This window comes from Bombina bombina, chromosome 7 (genome assembly GCF_027579735.1).
Source record: "Bombina bombina isolate aBomBom1 chromosome 7, aBomBom1.pri, whole genome shotgun sequence".
NCBI classification, from domain to species: domain Eukaryota; kingdom Metazoa; phylum Chordata; class Amphibia; order Anura; family Bombinatoridae; genus Bombina; species Bombina bombina.
Window position 1 is genome coordinate 585,848,387 of NC_069505.1, and position 23,127 is coordinate 585,871,513.

Sequence of the window (23,127 nt, forward strand, 5' to 3'; positions counted from 1 at the left end):
ACCAAGGCAGACAGGATGACATGTCCACCAGGTCTGCATACCAAGTCCTGCGTGGCCACGCAGGTGCTATTAGAATCACTGATGCTCTCTCTTGTTTGATTCTGGCTATCAATCGAGGAAGCAACGGGAAGGGTGGAAACACGTAAGCCATCCTGAAGTCCCAAGGTGCTGTCAGAGCATCTATCAGGACTGCTCCTGGATCCCTGGATCTGGACCCGTAACGAGGAAGCTTGGCGTTCTGTCGAGACGCCATGAGATCTATCTCTGGTTTGCCCCAACGTCGAAGTATTTGGGCAAAGACCTCCGGATGAAGTTCCCACTCCCCCGGATGAAAAGCCTGACGACTTAAGAAATCCGCCTCCCAGTTCTCCACTCCCGGGATGTGGATTGCTGACAGGTGGCAAGAGTGAGACTCTGCCCAGCGAATTATCTTTGATACTTCCATCATAGCTAGGGAGCTTCTTGTCCCTCCCTGATGGTTGATGTAAGCTACAGTCGTGATGTTGTCCGACTGAAACCTGATGAACCCCCGAGTTGTCAACTGGGGCCAAGCCAGGAGGGCATTGAGAACTGCTCTCAATTCCAGAATGTTTATTGGCAGGAGACTCTCCTTCTGACTCCATAGTCCCTGAGCCTTCAGGGAATTCCAGACGGCACCCCAACCTAGAAGGCTGGTGTCTGTTGTTACAATTGTCCAGTCTGGTCTGCTGAATGGCATCCCCCTGGACAGGTGTGGCCGAGAAAGCCACCATAGAAGAGAATTTCTGGTCTCTTGATCCAGATTCAGAGAAGGGGATAAGTCTGAGTAATCCCCATTCCACTGACCTAGCATGCACAGTTGCAGTGGTCTGAGGTGTAAGCGTGCAAAGGGTACCATGTCCATTGCCGCTACCATTAAGCCGATTACCTCCATACATTGAGCCACTGACGGGTGTTGAATGGAATGAAGAGTGCGGCAAGCACTTTGAAGTCTTGATAGCCTGTCCTCTGTCAGGTAAATCTTCATTTCTACAGAATCTATAAGAGTCCCCAGGAAGGGAACTCTTGTGAGTGGAACGAGTGAACTTTTCTTTTCGTTCACCTTCCATCCATGTGACCTTAGTCGTCTAGGTATGGAGCTACCGAGATTCCCCGCGGTCTTAGTACCGCCAGAAGAGCACCCAGAACCTTTGTGAAGATTCTTGGCGCTGTAGCCAATCCGAATGGAAGAGCCACAAACTGGTAATGCCTGTCTAGGAAGGCAAACCTTAGGTACCGGTAATGATCTTTGTGAATCGGTATGTGCAGGTAAGCATCTTTTAAATCTACAGTGGTCATGTACTGACCCTCTTGGATCATAGGTAAAATTGTCCGAATAGTCTCCATCTTGAACGATGAAACTCTTAGGAATTTGTTTAGGATCTTTAAGTCCAGGATTGGTCTGAAAGTTCCCTCTTTTTTGGGAACCACAAACAGATTTGAGTAAAACCCCTGTCCCTGTTCCGATCGTGGAACTGGATGGATTACTCCCATTAACAAGAGCTCTTGTACGCAGCGTAGAAAAGCCTCTTTCTTTGTCTGGATTGTTGACAATCTTGACAGATGAAATCTCTCTCTTGGAGGAGAGTATTTGAAGTCCAGAAGGTATCCCTGAGATATTATCTCTAGCGCCCAGGGATCCTGAACATCTCTTGCCCAAGCCTGGGCGAAGAGAGAAAGTCTGCCCCCCACTAGATCCGATCCCGGATCGGGGGCCCTCAATTCATGCTGTTTTGGGGGCAGCAGCAGGTTTCCTAGTCTGCTTGCCCTTGTTCCAGGACTGGTTAGGTTTCCAGCCTTGTCTGCAGCGAGCAACAGCTCCTTCCTGTTTTGGTGCAGAGGAAGTTGATGCTGCTCCTGCTTTGAAATTACGAAAGGAACGAAAATTAGACTGTCTAGTCTTGGCTTTGGCTTTGTCCTGAGGCAGGGCATGGCCTTTACCTCCTGTAATGTCAGCGATAATCTCTTTCAACCCGGGCCCGAATAAGGTCTGCCCTTTGAAAGGTATATTAAGCAATTTAGACTTAGAAGTAACATCAGCTGACCAGGATTTTAGCCACAGCGCCCTGCGTGCCTGAATGGCGAATCCTGAATTCTTCGCCGTAAGTTTAGTAAGATGTACTACGGCCTCCGAAATGAATGAATTAGCTAGTTTAAGGACTCTAAGCCTGTCGTCCAGAGTAGCTGAACCAATGTTCTCTTCCAGAGACTCAATCCAGAATGCCGCTGCAGCCGTGATCGGCGCAATGCATGCAAGGGGTTGCAATATAAAACCTTGTTGAACAAACATTTTCTTAAGGTAACCCTCTAACTTTTTATCCATTGGATCTGAAAAAGCACAGCTATCCTCCACCGGGATAGTGGTACGCTTAGCTAAAGTAGAAACTGCTCCCTCCACCTTAGGGACCGTTTGCCATAAGTCCCTTGTGGTGGCGTCTATTGGAAACATTTTTCTAAATATCGGAGGGGGTGAGAACGGCACACCGGGTCTATCCCACTCCTTAGTAACAATTTCAGTAAGTCTCTTAGGTATAGGAAAAACCTCAGTACTCGTCGGTACCGCAAAATATTTATCCAACCTACACATTTTCTCTGGTATTGCAACTGTGTTACAATCATTCAGAGCCGCTAACACCTCCCCTAGTAATACACGGAGGTTTTCCAGTTTAAATTTAAAATTTGAAATATCTGAATCCAGTCTGTTTGGATCAGAACCGTCACCCACAGAATGAAGTTCTCCGTCCTCATGTTCTGCCACCTGTGACGCAGTGTCTGACATGGCCCTAATATTATCAGCGCACTCTGTTCTCACCCCAGAGTGATCACGCTTACCTTTTAGTTCTGGTAATTTAGCCAAAACTTCAGTCATAACAGTAGCCATATCCTGTAATGTGATTTGTAATGGCCGCCCAGCTGTACTCGGCGCTACAATATCACGCACCTCCCTAATAAAAGTTTTTATTTCAGTCAAACTATAATTCTCACAGCTCTGCTGAGAGAAATTACCTCCCTCAAAATAAGTTTTGAAGACCCCTGAGCTCTGTAGAGATGAACCAGATCATGCAGGGAATACAATGAGTTGCTGACCGAAATATTTGATGCATAGTAAAAGCGCCCCTCCCCCACACACACAGCAGTGAGGGAGAACAGAAACTGACAGAAAAAACAGATTTAAGCAACTGCCAAGTGGAAAAATGGTGCCCAAACATTTATTCACTCAGTACCTCAGCAAATGAAAACGATTTTACATTCCAGCAAAAACGTTAAACATAATCTCTAGTTATTAAACAGCTTTATGTATTTCTTACAGTGTAATTCTAGTGAAGTACCATTCTCCCAGAATACTGAAGTGTAAAGTATACATACATGACATTATATCGGTATGGCAGGATTTTCTCATCAATTCCATTGTCAGAAAATAAAAACTGCTACATACCTCTATGCAGATTCATCTGCCCGCTGTCCCCTGATCTGAAGTTTACCTCACTCCTCAGATGGCCGAGAAACAGCAATATGATCTTAACTACTCCGGCTAAAATCATAGCAAAACTCTGGTAGATTCTTCCTCAAACTCTGCCAGAGAGGTAATAACACACTCCGGTGCTATTTTAAAATAACAAACTTTTGATTGAAGATATAAAACTAAGTATAATCACCATAGTCCTCTCACACGACCTATCTAGTTGCTGGGTGCAAGAGAATGACTGGGAGTGACGTAGAGGGGAGGAGCTATATGCAGCTCTGCTGGGTGAATCCTCTTGCACTTCCTGTAGGGGAGCAGTTAATATCCCAGAAGTAATGATGACCCGTGGACTGATCACACTTAACAGAAGAAATAAAATGACAGTGGCTAGCTGTGGCTACTCCACTAACAAGCCCTGAATAGGTCCTCAAAATAAGGCAATTGGGGGGTAAATTTGACTATTAAAGAACATTTGCAGAAAACCAGGTGTTAATGCAATCAATTGATTTTCAAACTCACCTAGTATGTTAATTTATAGCAAAGCGGCAGAAATCTTTTCATAGCAAGGTTTTACTGTCCCTTTAATGTTGTTTGTGACCGACGTACCGGCCGTGTCCTACTTGGGTCCTTGTACATATGTACAAAGGCTCTCATTAAAAACAGGAAGTTTATTGTTTAAAAAGATAGATAATCCCTTTATTACCCATTCCCCAGTTTTGCAGAACCAACACGGCTATATTAATACACTTTTTACCTCTGTGATTACCTTGTATCTAAGCCTCTGCAGACTGCTCCTTATCTCAGTTATATTAATATACTTTTTACCTCTGTGATTACCTTGTATCTAAGCCTCTGCAGACTGCCCCTTATCTCAGTTATATTAATACACTTTTTACCTCTGTGATTACCTTGTATCTAAGCCTCTGCAGACTGCTCCTTATCTCAGTTATATTAATACACTTTTTACCTCTGTGATTACCTTGTATCTAAGCCTCTGCAGACTGCTCCTTATCTCAGTTATATTAATATACTTTTTACCTCTGTGATTACCTTGTATCTAAGCCTCTGCAGACTGCTCCTTATCTCAGTTATATTAATACACTTTTTATCTCTGTGATTACCTTGTATCCAAGCCTCTGCAGACTGCTCCTTATCTCAGGTTATATTAATACACTTTTTATCTTTGTGATTACCTTGTATCTAAGCCTCTGCAGACTGCCCCTTATCTCAGTTATATTAATATACTTTTTACCTCTGCGATTACCTTGTATCTAAGCATCTGCAGACTGCTCCTTATCTCAGTTATATTAATATACTTTTTACCTCTGCGATTACCTTGTATCTAAACATCTGCAGACTGCTCCTTATCTCAGTTATATTAATATACTTTTTACCTCTGTGATTACCCTGTATCTAAGCCTCTGCAGACTGCCCCTTATCCGTTACCTTCATATACTTTTTACCTCTGTGATTACCTTGTATCTAAGCCTCTGCAGACTGCCCCTTATCTCAGTTATATTAATACACTTTTTACCTCTGTAATTACCTTGTATCTAAGCCTCTGCTGACTGCTCTTTATCTCAGTTATATTAATATACGTTTTACCTCTGTGATTACCTTGTATCTAAGCCTCTGCACACTGCCCCTTATCTCAGTTATATTGATATACGTTTTACCTCTGTGATTACCTTGTATCTAAGCCTCTGCAGACTGCCCCCTTCTTTCAGTTCTTTTGACAGACTTGCATATTAGCCAATTAGTGCTGACTCATAAATAACTCCACTAGTGTGAGCACAGTTATCTATACGGTATACACAAACTAGCACTGTCTAGCTGTGAAAAGCTGTCAAAATGCACTAAGATGAGGAGAGGTGGTCGTAAAGGGCTTAGAAATTAGCATATGAGCCTACCTAGGTTTAATTTTTAACAAAGAATACCAAGAGAACAAGGTACATTTGTTGATAAAAGTAAACTGGAAAGCCGTTTAAAATTGCATATTCTATCTGAATCATGACAGTTTAATGTGGACTAGACTGTCCCTTTAAATGAATGCTCATTGTTAATATAAAGTTTCCTTATGCAAGTTCACCATTCTGTAACAGTGTTACAATTTTCACCAAAATGTAAAAAAGAACAAATTGGCATTTCCCTTTAAAGGAACAGTATACACCAATTTTCATATAACTGCATGTAATAGACACTGCTATAAAGAATAAGATGCACAGATACTGATAAAAAAAATCCAGTATAAAACTGTTTAAAAACTTACTTAGAAGCATCCAGTTTAGCGCTGTTTAAAAGGTTACTGGAACACCCACTGCAAGTGGGAAATATCAGACACTCCCCCCCTGCATATGAAAAGACCATTTACACAAACAGAAGCAAGCTGGAGTAGGTATACGTCAGTATTCTCCTAAAACTTTGGGGCCTAGTTAGTAGTCTGAAAATCAGCGAAATGTTATTTAAAAATAAGCAAAACTATCCATTTTTTAAAAATCAAGAAAAAAAATCTGTATAGGCTCTATAAAAAGATCTACAAAACATTTATGCAAAGAAAAATCTAGTGTATAATGGCCCTTTAACCCTTACCTTTCCAGTCAACAGGCAAATGATCTTGTTTGCAATATCAATAATTTTGTCTCTTATGGTCTTGTTTTCGGTGTCTTTATGCTCAAGTGAAATGATTGGACGATCTTTAGTCTTACGGAAAACGTCTCCAGAGATTCCGTCGTTTAAGGATTTATCAACAGGTTTCTTTACAACAATATAATCCTATATATAAAAGAGAAAAATAAATTAATTTTGTAGCTCTAGCTAATGTGAGGTATATCATCTTTTTTTTTTTTTTTAAACGTCTTTTTATTGAGAGTATCACACATGAGAACACATAGTTACATCAGATATCAAAGGAACAACAGGTTCAAGCACCAACACAGTTGTGCACATTGTCATATATTAGTCTTTCAACACCACTCTGGTTCTGCTGTTTATAACGCATTTATATCATGAACGTATCCCCAGTGTGCTTACCTCTCACAAATTTTATATTTTATAACACCCCCCCTTCCCACCCCTCCACCCCCCCTAATCTCTACCCAAACTGTCAAAAACTCCCTCCCATATCTTGTAAGCCCAGACCTAGAAGTCTCCTTGAGTTAGCTTTTTAAGATATCCCTTAGTGAACAGCGTGAAGGGGAAAGAAAAAAAAAAAAAAAAAAAAAAAAAAAAAAAAGGGAGGGGAAAGGTGGGGAAAGGAAGGGATACAGTTGTCTCTCCCACCTCTCTCTCCTTCTGTGGACTTTTTAGGAGTTCCTCGGATAAAATATGTGTGCCCACTCGCCCCTCAGGGAATTCTCCAAGAATATCTCGGAGTGCTGAAATGGTAATAGAATCTGTCTTTGAATTTGGAGTTCAAAGGTCAGGATCAATCTGCGCCATTTCCTTAAAAACAGATTGAGTCTATTACCGACATCTACCCTGGTGTCTACCTGTTCTATAAATAAATGTGTCTTCAGGATGTTACGAAAGTAAGCTATAGTAGGTCTTGTCCTCTTGGTCCAATGGTTTAGGATACACTTTCGTGCAAGTAGGATGGTCATGGTCAGTTCTGTGTCACAGTGTTTATATTGGGCACCCCAGTTTAGAAACAGGATATCCGTGGAATTGAGTGAAATTGGGACCTTCAATTTCCTGTTGATCCAGTACTGCAATTGATGCCAGAATTGCCGAATCACTGGGCAATCCCATATGCAGTGTAACAGACCCGGGGCCTCCGCGGCACATTTAGAACACTTATTAGGGCAGTTAGGCACCCATTTGACCAGACACTTAGGGGTCAGGTAAGCTCTATGTAAGAATTTAGTTTGGGTTTCTCTGAGAGACACCGAGAGAGTCGCCTTTCTGACTTTTTCCAATGCTTTCCGGGTCTCCTCCACCTCAATCCCTGGAACCCCCTCTCTCTCCCATCCCATCACTGCAGATGACTGTATATTCGTCAGTCTGTCCTGTAGAAAGGTTTGATAGATCTCTGATAAAGAGAATCTGCCCATTTTAAAAAGGGATTGAGTAAGTCGAAAAGGGGAGCCATCCCAGAAGTCCGGGTTCTCCCTAATCAATGTGTTCAAATAGTGGCGTGCCTGCAAATAGGCATAAAAGTGAGTAGTCGGAAGATTAAACTCTCTTTGTAGCGTCGAAAAAGATTTAACCGAGCGAGTCAGGGGTTCCAGCAAGGTATATCATCTTTTATAGCTAGCGTAAATATAATTATTCAGTATTGTATGAAAGGGCAATAAAAGTATGTTTCGGCATATATGTAACCACGAGTGCTCATTATATTAGTATGGATATATGGCACAAGGAATCACTTTAGTTGTAAAACAAAGCTTATATGTCCAATAAAATATATTAAAACTTTGCTAAATTAGAATTCATAACGCCTTATAAAAAATACTGCTAATGAAAATGTATGGATGACACTATTTTGAATATTTATGAGTGTAGGGCACGCATGCGCACAGCGTCAATGTGCCAGAAAGCAAGCGCATTAGTTTTCAAAATAATATCAGTGCTGGTCAAATCCGTATGTGCAACATTATACACAGGATTTAACCTGATGCCTTGAAAGAAGGGCTACGTTGATGAGGTTACTAGGATCTCAGTGGGCTTGCGCAGGAGCCATGCATGCTCACTTGTTACCTAGGTAGCCCTTTGTGATAGGACTCATTTAATGTGTCACACTGAGGGTTTGGAAACGACTATAATTTCAATGGAACTTTGTACAAAAAGCAACCATAATAGGAAATTAAAGGGACATGAAACCCAAAAATGTTCTTTCATGATTCAGATAGAGAATACAATTTTAAACAACTTTCTATTTTACTTCTATTATATAATTTGTTACATTCTCTTGGTATCATTTGTTGAAGGAGCAGCAATGCACTAATGGTTTCTAACTGAACACATGGGTGAGCCAATCACAATCAATATATATATTCAGCAACCAATCAACAGCTAGAACCTAGGTTCTCTGCTGCTCCTCAGCTTGCCTAGATAAACCTTTCAGCAAAGGATAACAAGAGAAGGAAGCAAATTATAGAAGTAAATTGGAAAGTTGTTTAAAATTGTATGCTCTTCCTGAATCATGAAAGAAAAAAATTGAGTTTCATGTCCCTTTAAGGTGTTTGATGAATTAACTTTAAAGTACTAGAGGGCAGCACTATTTCCTGTAATGTAGTGCTTCAGAGATGTGCACACTACCTATCTAGATATCTCTTCAACAAAGAATAAAATAACAAAGCAAATTTGATAATAGAAGTAAATTGGAAACCTTTTTTTAAATTGTATTCTCTATCTAAATCATCAAAGAAATATTTTGGGTTTCATGTCCCTTTAACGACCAAGGACGTGTCAGGCACGTCCTACAAGAAGTGTCAGTTAAGGACCAAGGACGTGCCTGACACATCCTCTGGGGTTTCAAGCGGTTGAAGCGATCGGGATCGCTTTCAAGGTATTGCAGTGATGCCTCGATATTGAGGCATCACTGCAATACTTTTTTTTACCCACGCCACATTGATAGTATAGGAAGGAGGGAGAGGGAGAATAAATGTTTAAAGGGAAAGGGATCTTGGAGGGGGGGCAGCTACACTACAGAAAAATGATTTTTATATTTAAAAAAAATAAATAATACCTAAACTTTTTCAGGAAACTGGGTACTGACAGACAGCGACATATAAGTAGAGGTGGGAGGGTTAGAGCGCTGTTGGGGGGGGGGGGGGATTAGGGAGGTTGGGGGCAAAGGGAGATCCAACACTGCACAATAAATATATATATTTATAAAAAAAATTAAAAAAAGCCTTTTATTTTAGTACTGGCAGACTTTCTGCAAGTACTTAAAGGGCCACTGTAAGTAAATATTTTCTATGCATGTTACTAACTAACTACCCCAAATACGCTTTTTATCAATAGCATTTCATTAACATATCTCTACCGTATAGCAGAAATCTTTTTTCCAAACCCACTCCGTGGGTATCCTTTGCTCTGTACCAATCCGTTTACAATACCTAGGTTTCAAAATGGCGCTTTAAAAACAAAGTTATTGGTTTAAGTATTTTGAACACACAGTGCTGAAAATAGTGGGCAGGATAACGTGACATCATCGGCAAATAGAAGATATAACTTTTAGAACGTTATGAAACTTCGTTTTGGAGAAAATATAGGTCAGTAGGTTTTAATTAATGTTTATTAACTTTAATATGTTAGTTGTTTGGCTTAAAAATTATAACGGAAAGTAATCCTTTAAAATGGCGGAGACAATTGTGAGGTGGGGAGGGAAGAGAGCTGTTTGAGGGGGATCAGGGGTAGGGAATGTGTCAGGTGGGAGGCTGATCTCTACACTAAAGCTAAAATTAATCCTACAAGCTACCTAATTAACCCCTTCACTGCTGGGCATAATACAAGTGTGGTGAGCAGCGGCATTTAGCGGCCTTCTAATTACCAAAAAGCAATGCCAAAGCCATATATGTCTGCTATTTCCGATCCCAGAGAAGCATTTACAACCATTTGTGCCATAATTGCATAAGCTGTTTGTAAATCATTTCAGTGAGAAACCTAAAGTTTGCAAAAAAGTTAACAATTTTTTTTTTTTTATTTGATCACATTTGGCGGTGAAATGGTGGCATGAAATATACCAAGATGGGCCTAGATCAATACTTTGGATTGTCTACTAAAAAATAAATAAAAAAATAACAATAAAAATAAATATATATATATATATATAACACTTGTAAATAACTGCACTCTCAGGTCTTTTTAAGTGGAGATCAAACAACTCTCTTTTTAATGAAACGTTTTCAAGGAACTGGTCCCCGTCTTCAGCATGGGGACCAGTTCCTTGAAAACGTTTCATTAAAAATTTTGTGTGCTACTTGTATTTATTGCCCTATAACTTGCAAAGAACATGTAAACATTGGGTATTTCTAAACTCAGGACAAAATTTAGAAACTAATTAGCATGGGTGTTTTTTAGTGGTTGTAGAACTTTGACAGATTTTGGGGGTCAACGTTAGAAAAAGTGTTTTTTTTTCCATTGTTTCATCATATTTTATAAAAAAAATTATAGTAACTTATAAGATATGATGAAAATTATGGTATCTTTAGAAAGTCTGTTTAATGACAGGAAAAACGGTATATAATATGTGTGGGTACAGTAAATGAGTAAGAGGAAAATTACAGCTAAACACAAACACATTTACAGCAGAGTTAAATTCAAAATTCTCACCCTGACCTACAAAGCCCTCACCAATGCTGCCCCACCCTACCTGTCCTCACTCATCAACAAATATACTCCTGCCCGCCCCCTAAGATCCAACAATGACCTGCTCCTTGTGTCCTCTACCATCACCTCCTCTCATGCTAGGCTACAGGACTTCTCTCATGCGGCACCAACCCTCTGGAACGCACTTCCTCGAGCTGTCAGACTCTCCCCTAACCTCTCCTCCTTTAAACGTTCCCTAAAGACCTTTTGTTCAGGGAATCCTATCACCCGACTTATTAACAAATTAACTTCACGTAACCCAACAGTTGCCCTCATCTATCTCCTCACTAATATTCTCACCTTTGCAGTCCCCACCTCCTGTTTCCCATCCTCCTACCCATCTAGCTTGTAAGTTCCCACGGGAATAGGGCCCTCAATTCCCCCTGTATTTGTCTTTTATTGTATTGTTTCTCCGTTTGTACTGTTATCCTTGTACCCATGGGCAGCGCTGCAGAATCTGTTAGCGCATTATAAAGAATAATAATAATAATAATAATAATAATAATAATAATAATAATAAACACTGCAGAAATGTAAAAATAGCCTTGGTCTCAAAACGGTAAGAAAATTGAAAAGTGATGTGGTCACTAAGGGGTTAAAAACACTAAGTGCATTTTATAAGCACAGTATTGAGATTACTACCAGCCTCCCTTTTGTCATCGGTGGTGCCATGTTGAAACCTAGCTTTCACTACATTCCTGACCTAATGCACAAATGCACTAACTCTCCTTTAGACACCTGCAGTCTAACCTAGGCTCCAAAATGGTGGCACCCATAATAAGAGGGAGGTGCATTTAAGGCAAACATCCTCAAACTTGGCCCTCCAGAGGTTTTGGAACTACATTTGCCATGATGCCCAGCCAGCCGATATGCTGACTGAGCATCATGGGAAATGTAGTTCCAAAACCTTTGGAGGGCCAAGTTTGAGGATGTCTGATTTAACCCCTTAACGACTGAGGACGTGCAGGGTACGTCCTCAGAAAAAAGGCAGTTAATGCCTGAGAACGTACCCTGCACGTCCTCGGTGTGGAAAGCAGCTGGAAGCGATCCTGCTCGCTTCCAGCTGCTTTCCGGTTATTGCAGTGATGCCTCGATATGGAGGCATCCTGCAATAACCTTAAATGGCCATCCGGTGCAGAGAGAGCCACTCTGTGGCCCTCTCTGCACCGGACATCGGTGGCCGGTAACGTTGGTGGGTGGGAGCTGACTTGGGAGGCGGGTGGGCGGCCATCGATGGGCCGGGTAATGTAGAGGGGGGCGGGATCGGGGGCGGGGGCGATGGGGGCGCGCACAGGCGCGCGCGTGCACGCCGGGTGGCGGGCGGGCGCGTGCACGGGGCGGGAGCGGGTGGGAACCGCTACACTACAGAAAAGTTTCAGGTACAGCTTATTATTTTAATAAAACAAAATAACAGTAAAGGTATCTAGGAGGGGGTGGGGGTTTGTTCTTTGGTGGGTAGGGGAGCTACACTACAGAAAATGGGGAAAAAATGAAAAAGCAACTGTTTTTTTTAATAAACTGGGTACTGGCAGACAGCTGCCAGTACCCAAGATGGCGGCCATTAAGGCAGAGGGGGAGGGTTAGACAGCTGTTTGGTGGGGGATCAGCCAGGTTGGGGGCTAAGGGGGGCTCCTACACAGCAGCATATGTAAATATGCTTTTAAAAAAAAAACCAAAAAGCCTAAATATATATTTTATTTTAGTACTGGCAGAGTTGCTGCCAGTACTTAAGATGGCGGGGACAATTGTGGGGTGGGGGAGGGAAGGGAGCTGTTTGGGAGGGATCAGGGGGTCTGATGTGTCAGGTGGGAGGCTGATCTCTACACTAAAGCTAAAATTAACCCTGCAAGCTCCCTACAAACTTCCTAATTAACCCCTTCACTGCTAGCTATAATACACGTGTGATGCGCAGCGGCATTTAGCGGCCTTCTAAGTACCAAAAAGCAACGCCAAAGCCATATATGTCTGCTATTTCTGAACAAAGGGGATCCCAGAGAAGCATTTAGAACAATTTGTGCCATAATTGCACAAGCTGTTTGTAAATGATTTCAGTGAGAAACCTAAAATTGTGAAAAATTTAACTTTTTTTTTAATTTGATCGCAATTGGCGGTGAAATGGTGGCATGAAATATACCAAAATGGGCCTAGATCATTACTTGGGGTTGTCTACTACACTACACTAAAGCTAAAATTAACCCTACAAGCTCCCTACATGCTCCCTAATTAACCCCTTTACTGCTGGGCATAATACACGTGTGGTGCACAGTGGCATTTAGCATCCTTCTAATTACCAAAAAGGAACACCAAAGCCATATATGTCTGCTATTTCTGAACAAAGGGGATCCCAAAGAAAAATTTACAATCATTTATGCCATAATTGCACAAGCTGTTTGTAAATAATTTCAGTGAGAAACCAAAAGTTTGTGAAAAAAATTGTGAAAAAGTGAACGATTTTTTGTATTTGATCGCATTTGGCGGTGAAATGGTGGCATGAAATATACCAAAATGGGCCTAGATCAATACTTTGGGATGTTTACTAAAAAAAAATATATACATGTCAATAGATATTCAGGGATTCCTGAAAGATATTAGTGTTCTAATGTAACTAGCGCTAATCTTGAAAAAAAATGGTTTGGAAATAGCAAAGTGCTACTTGTATTTATGGCCCTATAACTTACAAAAAAAGCAAAGAACATGTAAACATTGGGTATTTCTAAACTCAGGACAAAATTTAGAAACTATTTAGCATGGGTGTTTTTTGGTGATTGTAGATGTGTAACAGATTTTGGGGGTCAAAGTTAGAAAAAGTGTGTTTTTTTCCATTTTTTTCTCATATTTTATAATTTTTTTTAAAGTAAATTATAAGATATGATGAAAATAATGGTATCTTTGGAAAGTCCATTTAATGGCGAGAATAACGGTATATAATATATGTGGGTACAGTAAATGAGTAAGAGGAAAATTACAGCTAAACACAAACACCGCAAAAATGTAAAAATAGCCTTGGAAAATGGAAAAGTGCTGTGGTCATTAAGGGGTTAAGGTATGTAGTGTGTAATGTCCATTTAAAGGGACACTGAACCCAAATTTTTTTTCTTTTGCGATTGAGACAGAGTATGAAATTTTAAGCAACTTTCTAATTTACTCCTATTATCACATGTTCTTCATTCTCTTGGTATCTTTAATTGAAATGCAAGAATGTAAGTTTAAGATGCGGACCATTTTTGGTGAACAACCTGGGTTGTCCTTGCCGATTGGTGGATAAATTCACCCACCAATAAAAAAGTGCTGTCTAGAGTCTTGAACCAAAAAAAAAAAAAGCTTAGATGCTTTCTTTTCAAATAAAGATAGCAAGAGAACGAAGAAAATTTGATAATAGGCGTAAATTAGAAAGTTGCTTAAAATTGCCTGCTCTATCTGAATCACAAAAGAAAAAAATGTGGGTTCAGTGTCCCTTTAAGTTACAATGACATCATCATGATTTGGTTAGAATATACAATTTTAAACTAATTTCCAGTTAACTTTTATTATCAAATTTGTTTAGTTACTAAAGGTTTAAGAGCAGTGATGCACTACTGGGAGCTAGCTAAACACATCAGGTGAGTCAATAGCAAGAGGCATATATGTGAAGCCATCAATCAGCAGGTAGCGCCCAGTAGTGCAGTGCTGCTCCTGAGTCTACCTATGTATGCTTTTCAACAAAGGAAACCAAGAGAACAAAGCAAATTTGCTAATAGAAGTACATTGAAAAGTTGTTTGAAATTGCATATTTATACGAACCACGAAAGTTTAATTGTGATTGCCCCTTTAACCCTACTTATAAGTAGGAACTGCAATGCACTAAAGACGTTAGAAGAATCAGTGTTACGATTCCTTTAAAGGAAGTACAGTAAACATCTTGACATTTGTGAATAAAATGTTTAGTTATGAGTAATCAAACAACCTTGCAATATACTTTCATTATTTATTCTGCCCCCTTATTATTTAATTTAGCTCTAAAAATTAAGCAATTTCTAATTTTCAGAACACGAGGCGGGCCCTGCTAATCCTCAAGGCTAACCCTGCTACATATCTGTCCCTTATTGGCTATATCATGTAAAAACTGCAAAATAATTCACTTTATACTAACACTAAAACACTGGCTAGCCTTGTTGTCTTCAAACTGAAGCCCATGTGACCGCCTCCAAATGGTAGGTGGAGTTTGTCTAGTTAAAAATAATGGTGGTAAAAATGTAATTACTGTCACATACATAATTAGTGTTATCCTATAATCAAAATAAGACACTGACAGAGAAATCTACAAACAAACAAAAAAAATTAAAAAGGAACAAAAGATATCTGCCCACACAATCTACCTTCCCATCAGTCATGCGTCTAGTGGTGCAGCAAGCACCCTCCTGAGGAGGAGGATAAAGAGGTAAAAATGACTACTTCTGGTCCTTGTAGGCTAGGCTTGTCCTACAACTGCCTAACCACGCCCCCAAAGAACCTGCCTCCTTGACTCCACCTCCCCCTGGCCTGATCCTGCCCATGGAACAACCACAACGCCGCCTTGTAGTGTTTGCCCCTCCAAGAATAAGGTTTACTGTATCACAAACAAGCCATGGTGTAGACAAGGTCGTAAAAAATAGGCATGTGCATTCAGAGGTTTCGGATACCTCAGAATATAGAAAAAAGCGGCCGCTCGCGGCAATTTGGGAGCCAGCTTTATTCTTGGGAAAGTTCACGGAACCCAAATTTTTTCTTTCATAATTCAGATAGAGCAGCAACTTTCTAATTTACTCCTATTATTAAATGTTCTTCGTTCTCTTAGTATCTTTATTTGAAAAAGCAGGAATGTAAGCAAGGGAGCTGGCCCATTTGTGGTTCAGAACCCTGGATAGCGCTTGCTAATTGGTGGCTACATTTAGCTCTACCCGGCTCCTATGCTTACATTGCTGCTTTTTCAAATAAAGATACCAAGAGAACGAATACAATTTAATAATAGGAGAGAATTATAAAGTTGCTGCTCTATTTGAATGATAAAAGAAAAAAAATTGGGTTCAGTTTCCCTTTAAAATCTGTGCACATCCAGATCTAAGCGGGTTGCACTTTCACAAGCAAAAATCAGGCTCCGAAGAGAATCCGAACACCACAAACAGCCGCCTTTTTCCGCATTCGCAAACAATCAAAACCTCCGAAAACATATGTTACTAAGATACTCTAATGACTATTGGGCCTCACCTCTCCAGTCAACAAGCAGATGATCTCTAGGGCGTGATCCAAGATCGTACTTGTGGTTTCTTTGGTGTCACTAATCATTATTGATGATTTAGCAAGATGGTGAGACAGTGGTTCTTAGGGGGGGTCTTGGCCTAACAGTTATTAATGGAAGCGTTTTTTCTTCACACAAATGCCATGCTACAAATGGATAGAAAGGAACGTGCGTCAGAACAAATGCAGAAAGAAATATAAAAACTAGAATATGACATTTCTTTTTCAAGATTTAGAGCATACGATTTAAAATAAAAGTTTCCAATGTATCAAAAATTCCTTAGCTCTCTTGATATTCTTTGTTGAAGAGCAGGTAAGGAGACTTCGGAGTGTGCACTATATGGCAGCAGTTTTGCAAAAAAAAGTCCATGCTCTATCTGAATCATGAAAGAAAAAAAAAAAAGGGTTTCGCGTCCCATTAAAAGGGATATTTGGATGTAAAAAAATGACACTAATTTGTTAGTAATTTGTCCAGTGATTAGTAGCTATGTATAGATCGGGAATTGCTCAATGCAGCTCCTTAGCAATACTTTGTCTTTTTATTTAACTCCTTGGTGAGGGTTAAACACATAGTAAGCTAGGGTCAATAATGCAAAAATTACTCATTCTAACAATTTACAGCACGTCAGCAAAAATTTTGCTAAAGGGACATTTTAATGCAAAGTTCCCATAGCAGAGGCTGAATACATGCTACAATTAAAAGGAATAGTCTAGTCAAAATTAAACTTTTATGATTCAGATAGCAGTAATTTTAAGCAACTTTCTAAATTTACTCCTATTAATTTTCTTTGTTTTCTTGGAATCTTTATTTGAAAAGGCAAGAATGCAAGCTTAGCAGACAGACCATTTTTAGTTCAGCACCCTAGATAGCGCTTTCTGATTGGCGGCTACATTTAGAAACAACAACAAAAACAAACCAAGCCCCAAAACAATATTCTTCAAATCTAGTACATACAACACACTACCAGGCCAGATTTAACAAATATCTGAACTAGGCCGAGGTAAAATAATAAGCTGCCCAGTAACCATGGTATCCAAACTGCTCTCACCCAAAGATAATGCTGAAAATCCGACATGTCAATAAGCCGAGTACTGGAATTAAAGGGACACTGAACCCAATTTTTTTCTTTCGTGATTTAGATACAGCATGCAGTTTTAAGAAACTTTCTAATTTACTCATATTTTCAAATTTTCTTCATTCTCTTGCTATCTTTATTTAAAAGCAAGAATGTAAGTTTAGATGCCGGCCCATTTTTGGTGAACAACCTGGGTTGTTCTTGCTGATTGGTGAATAAAGTCCCCCACCAATAAACAAGTGCTGTCCAGGGTTCTGAACCAAACGATTGTCTGGCTCCTTAGCTTAGATGCCTTCTTTTTCAAATACAGATAGCAAGAGAACAAAGAATTTGATAAAAGGAGTAAATTAAAAAGTTGCTTAAAATTGCTGCTCTATTCATAAGAGCCTTATATACCCCCACTACTGATGGAATACAAGGAGGAGGAGCGATTACCCCTATAAAAAAGGTCCAGATTAGAATGATTCATTCACTTGCTACAATTTGTAATACATCTGGTGTCTGTGGAGATGCTGCCATTTTAAACCACCTTAAAAAGGGATATTAAAACGGACGCTAAAGTCAAAATTAACCTTTCATGATTCAGACACAGCATGCAGTTTTAAACAACTTTCCAATTTACTTTTATTATCACAAATTGTTCACAGATGTTATATACATACACTTTCTGAGGCAGCAGCTGCTACTGAGCATGTGCAACAGTTCACAGTGTATACATGTCTGTGATTGGCTGATCGCCGTCACATGATACAGAGGGCTGGGAAATTTAAGTACATTTAGAAATTTGTTCTAGCTACAAAAACTGCTGTACGGCTAGAGCGCAGGTTAGTATTTTATGCTAACTTTATAACTGTGACAAGCCTTGCTGTCTGCAGACTAAAGCCCTGATTGGCTCCAGCAAATAAGGCAAACTGTGGGTAGAGTTTGTCTATTGAAATCTAATTGCAGTAAAAAGAATGTCAATTTATTTTAAAAATGTTAAGACTTGTCAGATATGTTATTCTATAGCAGCACAGTGTAACAAAATGAATTAGCCAGATTTTGTTACTTACATTATCAAACTGTGCACTTATCTGCTAAAGCCAAGGGACAGATATGTAGCAGGGTTAACTTTGAGAACTATGGAGAGTTTTATCTTCTAATCCAAGAATTTGAAAATCCCCAATTTTTAAAGCTGAACAAACTTGAAAATAAGGAAGGGGAATAATGAAAAATATACTGCAAAGTTGTTTTACTCTGTATAGCTAAATATTTTCACCAAATCTTAAATTCCAAAATCCAAACTTTTTCATTAATATTTGAAAAAAAAACAAAAAAAAAAAAAAAAAACACAAAATTACTATTTTCCCCACCTCTAAGTCACAATCCTCTCTGCCTGTGTTTTTTTTTAGTGTGCTAAAATGCAAATAATAGTCTATATTTATTTAAAACAATACATATTACCCTTCTGATTACAGTACTGTAATATCAGCCTGAGGGTACTATGTAAACAAAAGTATTTAAAGGGACATTCTGGTCAACACAGATGAAATATATATATTTGTATTGGCAACAATGCTTCTAGTAAAAGTTATCACTGTTTTAGTGTTAACATTTTCCTCTGCACGTGCATGTGAGGCATAACTAGATATTTTTAGTGCACCAGCATTTTAAATACTGCAGCTGCTCAAATCACCACTGGGGCTTTTATCGTGTCAGCAACTAACAAATTGAGTCATTACCAGATGGTACAAGCACCTTAGGCTCTATCAGCGAGTGCTGCGTTTAAAATGCTGGTGCACAGTGCATACTTAAATACACTTTTAAAAAAAGCTATAGCTTTTATTAGAAGCATTTTTACAAAAATGCTTCTATTCAAAACTGAAATGCATTCATGTGGATTCCAATTTTGTCTGGAATGTCCCTTTAACATGATATAAAACTACCTTTAGGTTGCAAGTATAAGCTGTGTTAGGACATGTCTTGTATTCTCTGTAATAATAATCATTTGTGGGACCAGTGGGAAGGAAATGGGTGGCCTTACACCAAGGCTTGACAAACCCAGGAGCCAGGGAGCCACTGACTCCTAGAATTATACCCCTGGCTCCTAACTTTTTGGTTTATTCTCCATATATCTATATTAAAATGCCTCTGTCTGGCTCCTAAAAACATGCCTGTCCTAAATGTTAAACAGATTTGTGTGTTTCGGAAGAGTTCCTTCCTTTATCAAGTCTGAAGCAATATTTTTATTTGAATGAATATAAATCACACACACATGGCTCTTAGGTTTTTAATATATTTGTCTAGCACTGCCTTACACTACAGAAAATGAACGTTTGGAGGGGGAGGTAGGACCCTACATTAACCGCTTGGAGGGGGGAGGGGACACCTACACTACACAAATACATTTTTTTTTTTTTTAAATGTTAATGGGAGAATGTCTGCCAGGAACATTGCGGTGGACAGAGGGAGGACATCTACATAACAGAAATAAAATGTTTAAAAAAAAAAACTAAACTGCATACTGTCAGTGTCACAAATGTGTATGTGTGTGTGGGGGGGTATGTACACTACAGCAAAAATTAACCTTACAAGCTAACTGATTAACCCCCTCACTACCAGGAATCCCAAATGTGTGGTGCTATTAGCGCCCTTCTAATTGCCAAAATCCAATGGCAAAGTCATGTATGTGTGCCGTTTCTAAACAAAGAGGAAACCAGAGAAGCTTTTACAACCATTTGTTTTATGGCTGCAGTAGTTGTGTGTAAATCCATTCATTGAAAAACCCAAACTTTGTGAAAAAGTTCATTTTTAAAAAAAATTTGATCGCATTTGGTGGTGGCGAAACTGTGCCATGAAATATACCAAAAATGGGCCTAGATCAATACCTTGGGTTGTCAATTGAAACTGCACTACTATGTGTTTAACACCCCCCCTGCAAAAATATTAAACACACAGTAGACATTCTGCTTGGGAAACTGCCTCTGATCCAATCAGCAGCGTTAGTTGCACAAGTTTGCAAGTCCCACACAGTGTTTCTACTGTGTGTTTAAAGTGATGGAAAATCAGAGCTTTTAAAAAAAAAAAAAAAAAAAAAAAAGATAGGATTTACCATCTCTAAAAATAAACAGGACTTTCAGTAATCAGTTTGTAAAAAAGGGTACTGAACTTACCCTTTCTGTGCAGTTGCCTCTTTGCTAAACTCAGCGGCTACAACCGCCCACAGCACAGCGCTCTTTTCTTAATGAGGTGACGTTTTCACCTCTAAACCAGGGCTCGACAAACCTAGGAGCAAGGTAGCCACTGGCTCCTAGAATTTTACCCCTGGCTCCTAACTTTTTGGGTTATCCTTCATATCTCTATATACAACTGCCTATCTGGCTCCTAAAAATATGTCTGGCTCCTAAATCTTTTTACTGGCTCCTAATTTTTAAACAGATTTGTCGAGCACTGCTCTAAACCAATAGCCGTGCTGGCATACAGAACACTGTCATATGACTTGCAAAGCTATTGGTTGAGAGGTGGAAACGTCACCTCATTGAGAAAAGGGCGATGCATCGTGGGCGGCTGGAGCCGCTGACTGTAGCGGGGAGGCAGCGGCACAGAAAGGGTACGTTTATCACCTTTTTTTTAACAAACTGATAAATAAAAGTCCTGTTTATTTTTAGTGATGGTAAATCCTAGCGTTTTTTTTTTTCCAACTATTATATATTCAACTAATGTATGGAATGCTTATGTAAAGAAAGTCCTCCAACACTGATCAAACACTATCTTGTAGGGTTATAACTCTAAATCATACAGGCAGATCATATGGCAAAGGAAAATCCTCAATTTTTCACATTATAGAATAAAAATAAAGTCTAAGAAATTGCATTTCACATTTTGTATTATCCATATTTGCTTCCTTTAACACCTCTTATACCTAAGTGCATCCCCTGAATTCATTGTTACTTCCTGGTCTGGACATTAAACAATATAACACATTTAATCATGTGTAGCAAAAACAAACAAAACTTTGCAATATACTTTAAGTATTTTACCCATGTTCTCTGTAAATTAGCGCTAAAATGTGTTGGTTTTCTCAATTCCATTGAATTTCTATAAAGGAATGTTTGCAAACATGTTGGAACCAAGGTTTTCCTTTATGTATCGTCACATATCTGTCCCTAAGTGTCCTCAGCAGAAAACAAGGGGGGTGAGTGTGCAAACAAGGTTGTGTTATATTTTAAACAATCCTATACATTCTTGTTTGCACACTCTTTTATTGCCTGTTTTAGATCTGTATCTAATTGTCCTCAGAGAGATAGAAAAAACAAGGTCCCACCCAATATGGTGTTACCAAATACTTGCTTTGAATACATAATTATGCATTTATTTACTGTTTAATATCACTTTAGTTTATTTTACAATAAAACTGATACAAGGCAAAAAAAAAAAAAGCAGTGATCACTCACACACAAAACAATTAGGCACAAAAAGTAGCAGTCTGACAGTCCCTATCTAGTCCCTGCAGATAGTAATGATAAAGCAAATAAAGATACAAATGTATCAAGCTCATTATAGCTGTTGTATCAATCTAAGCAGACTCAGATCCTGCCAGGGAAATGATTATGAAAAACAACAAGTCATTTGAACCACAATATACTGTACTGCTTCCTTAATAGCGCAGATCAATCATACAAGACTGTTGCCAGCACTGTATTCAGCCTCCTGCATATTTTAATAACATAATATTGATTTAACAAACAACTTACAAGTATTTAAATAACATTTTCGATCCGATCAAGTATGTGTGTATATTTAATATGCACGAAACTCCTGCACATGGTATAATCCTAGTATATACTTCCTACTGTGCATATTGACTCTCTGTTTGCCCTATGTATTTATTTCTGCATATACATCAGTACTCCCCGTACTATTACAAACAACAAATATCATTTCCTGTACCCACAACAAAACACAAAGCAGCCCATCGCCTACCTCCTGCAGCCATGTGTAGGGATCAGAGCGGGGAGGATCCCTCATTTCATTGGTAACCTTTGCATAAGCGCAAACGGATCCCGATATGGATTGTGGGATATGTAGTTCTTTAATGGAGTGTATACGCACACTAGCGTTTTTAAAGACTACTATTACCATGCAGCATTGAGAAAAAAAAGTGTAACCTGCGCTTGGGCAAAGCATACTGGGAAGTGCAGTCCTCTGTATTTACGTTCCTTTACAAATTAAAAGCCGCTGGACTACAAATCCCAAAACGCTTAGGAAAATGCGATGGGGAGAGTTACAGACTAATGGAACACCCAATAAGTGCACAGATTCAAGGGATTAAAATCAAACAGGAGATGGGGTTTGGTTTTGGACAGGAACACAGTGAGGTCAAACAAAAGTGACATTTGTACTAACTGGACGTCCCTTTATATTTTATTTTCTTGCCCAGGGGTAATAGAGTGGATTCATATTTGTAATTTTATTGCTCTGGGACAAAACAATTTTTAATAAAATAAAAATAAAAAACTTTAAAAAATAATAACAGGTGTACGTGTAATATACAAAAGTTATGTTTTAATCTGGTGTTACATATATGAAGGAGCAAAACAACACTAAATAACACAATAAACAGGATGTACTAAAAGGAATGACAAGGGTGAATGAAAAAATGCAACTAAACTATGAGACATAAACTAGATATTTACCAGATATGTTCCCCAGGTACAGTAGCATATCCTGAAAGTGAGATTACATCAGATTATAGCTGCTTTCTATGGAATAACAAGGGTTAATAACAATGGAATGCCCATAGACTATAATGGGATTACATGCAACAACTATATATAAACTGCGCTTCCCAGTTATCACATAAAGTATTTCACAATGGATATAGAACCAACATATTAAAATACCATAGAAAGTAAGTGGTATATAGTTGTACATACAATATATAATACAGAGAATATAGGGTAAAACTCCAAAGTGACCTGTATACTTCTAACCAGATCAGAAAAGTATATCTCACCCCTGTTGCTA

The 23,127-nt window shown here is 39.0% G+C and overlaps 1 protein-coding gene across 5 annotated transcripts in view; it reads right to left on the reverse strand.

Annotated features, from left to right (window-relative positions):
- Nucleotides 1-22,128, reverse strand: part of LOC128667145 (zinc finger protein 436) — a 135,094-nt gene extending 112,966 nt beyond the window's left edge. For all 5 annotated transcript variants that reach the window (XM_053722070.1, XM_053722069.1, XM_053722071.1 and 2 more), the window contains exons 1-3: nucleotides 22,084-22,128; nucleotides 16,016-16,192; nucleotides 6,071-6,253 (exon numbers count right to left, since the gene is read on the reverse strand). In XM_053722070.1, the coding sequence (XP_053578045.1) occupies nucleotides 6,071-6,253; nucleotides 16,016-16,093 (261 nt within the window). In that variant the 5' untranslated portion in view covers nucleotides 16,094-16,192; nucleotides 22,084-22,128. The remainder of the gene's footprint in view (nucleotides 1-6,070; nucleotides 6,254-16,015; nucleotides 16,193-22,083) is intronic.
- Nucleotides 22,129-23,127: the final 999 nt, after the last annotated feature.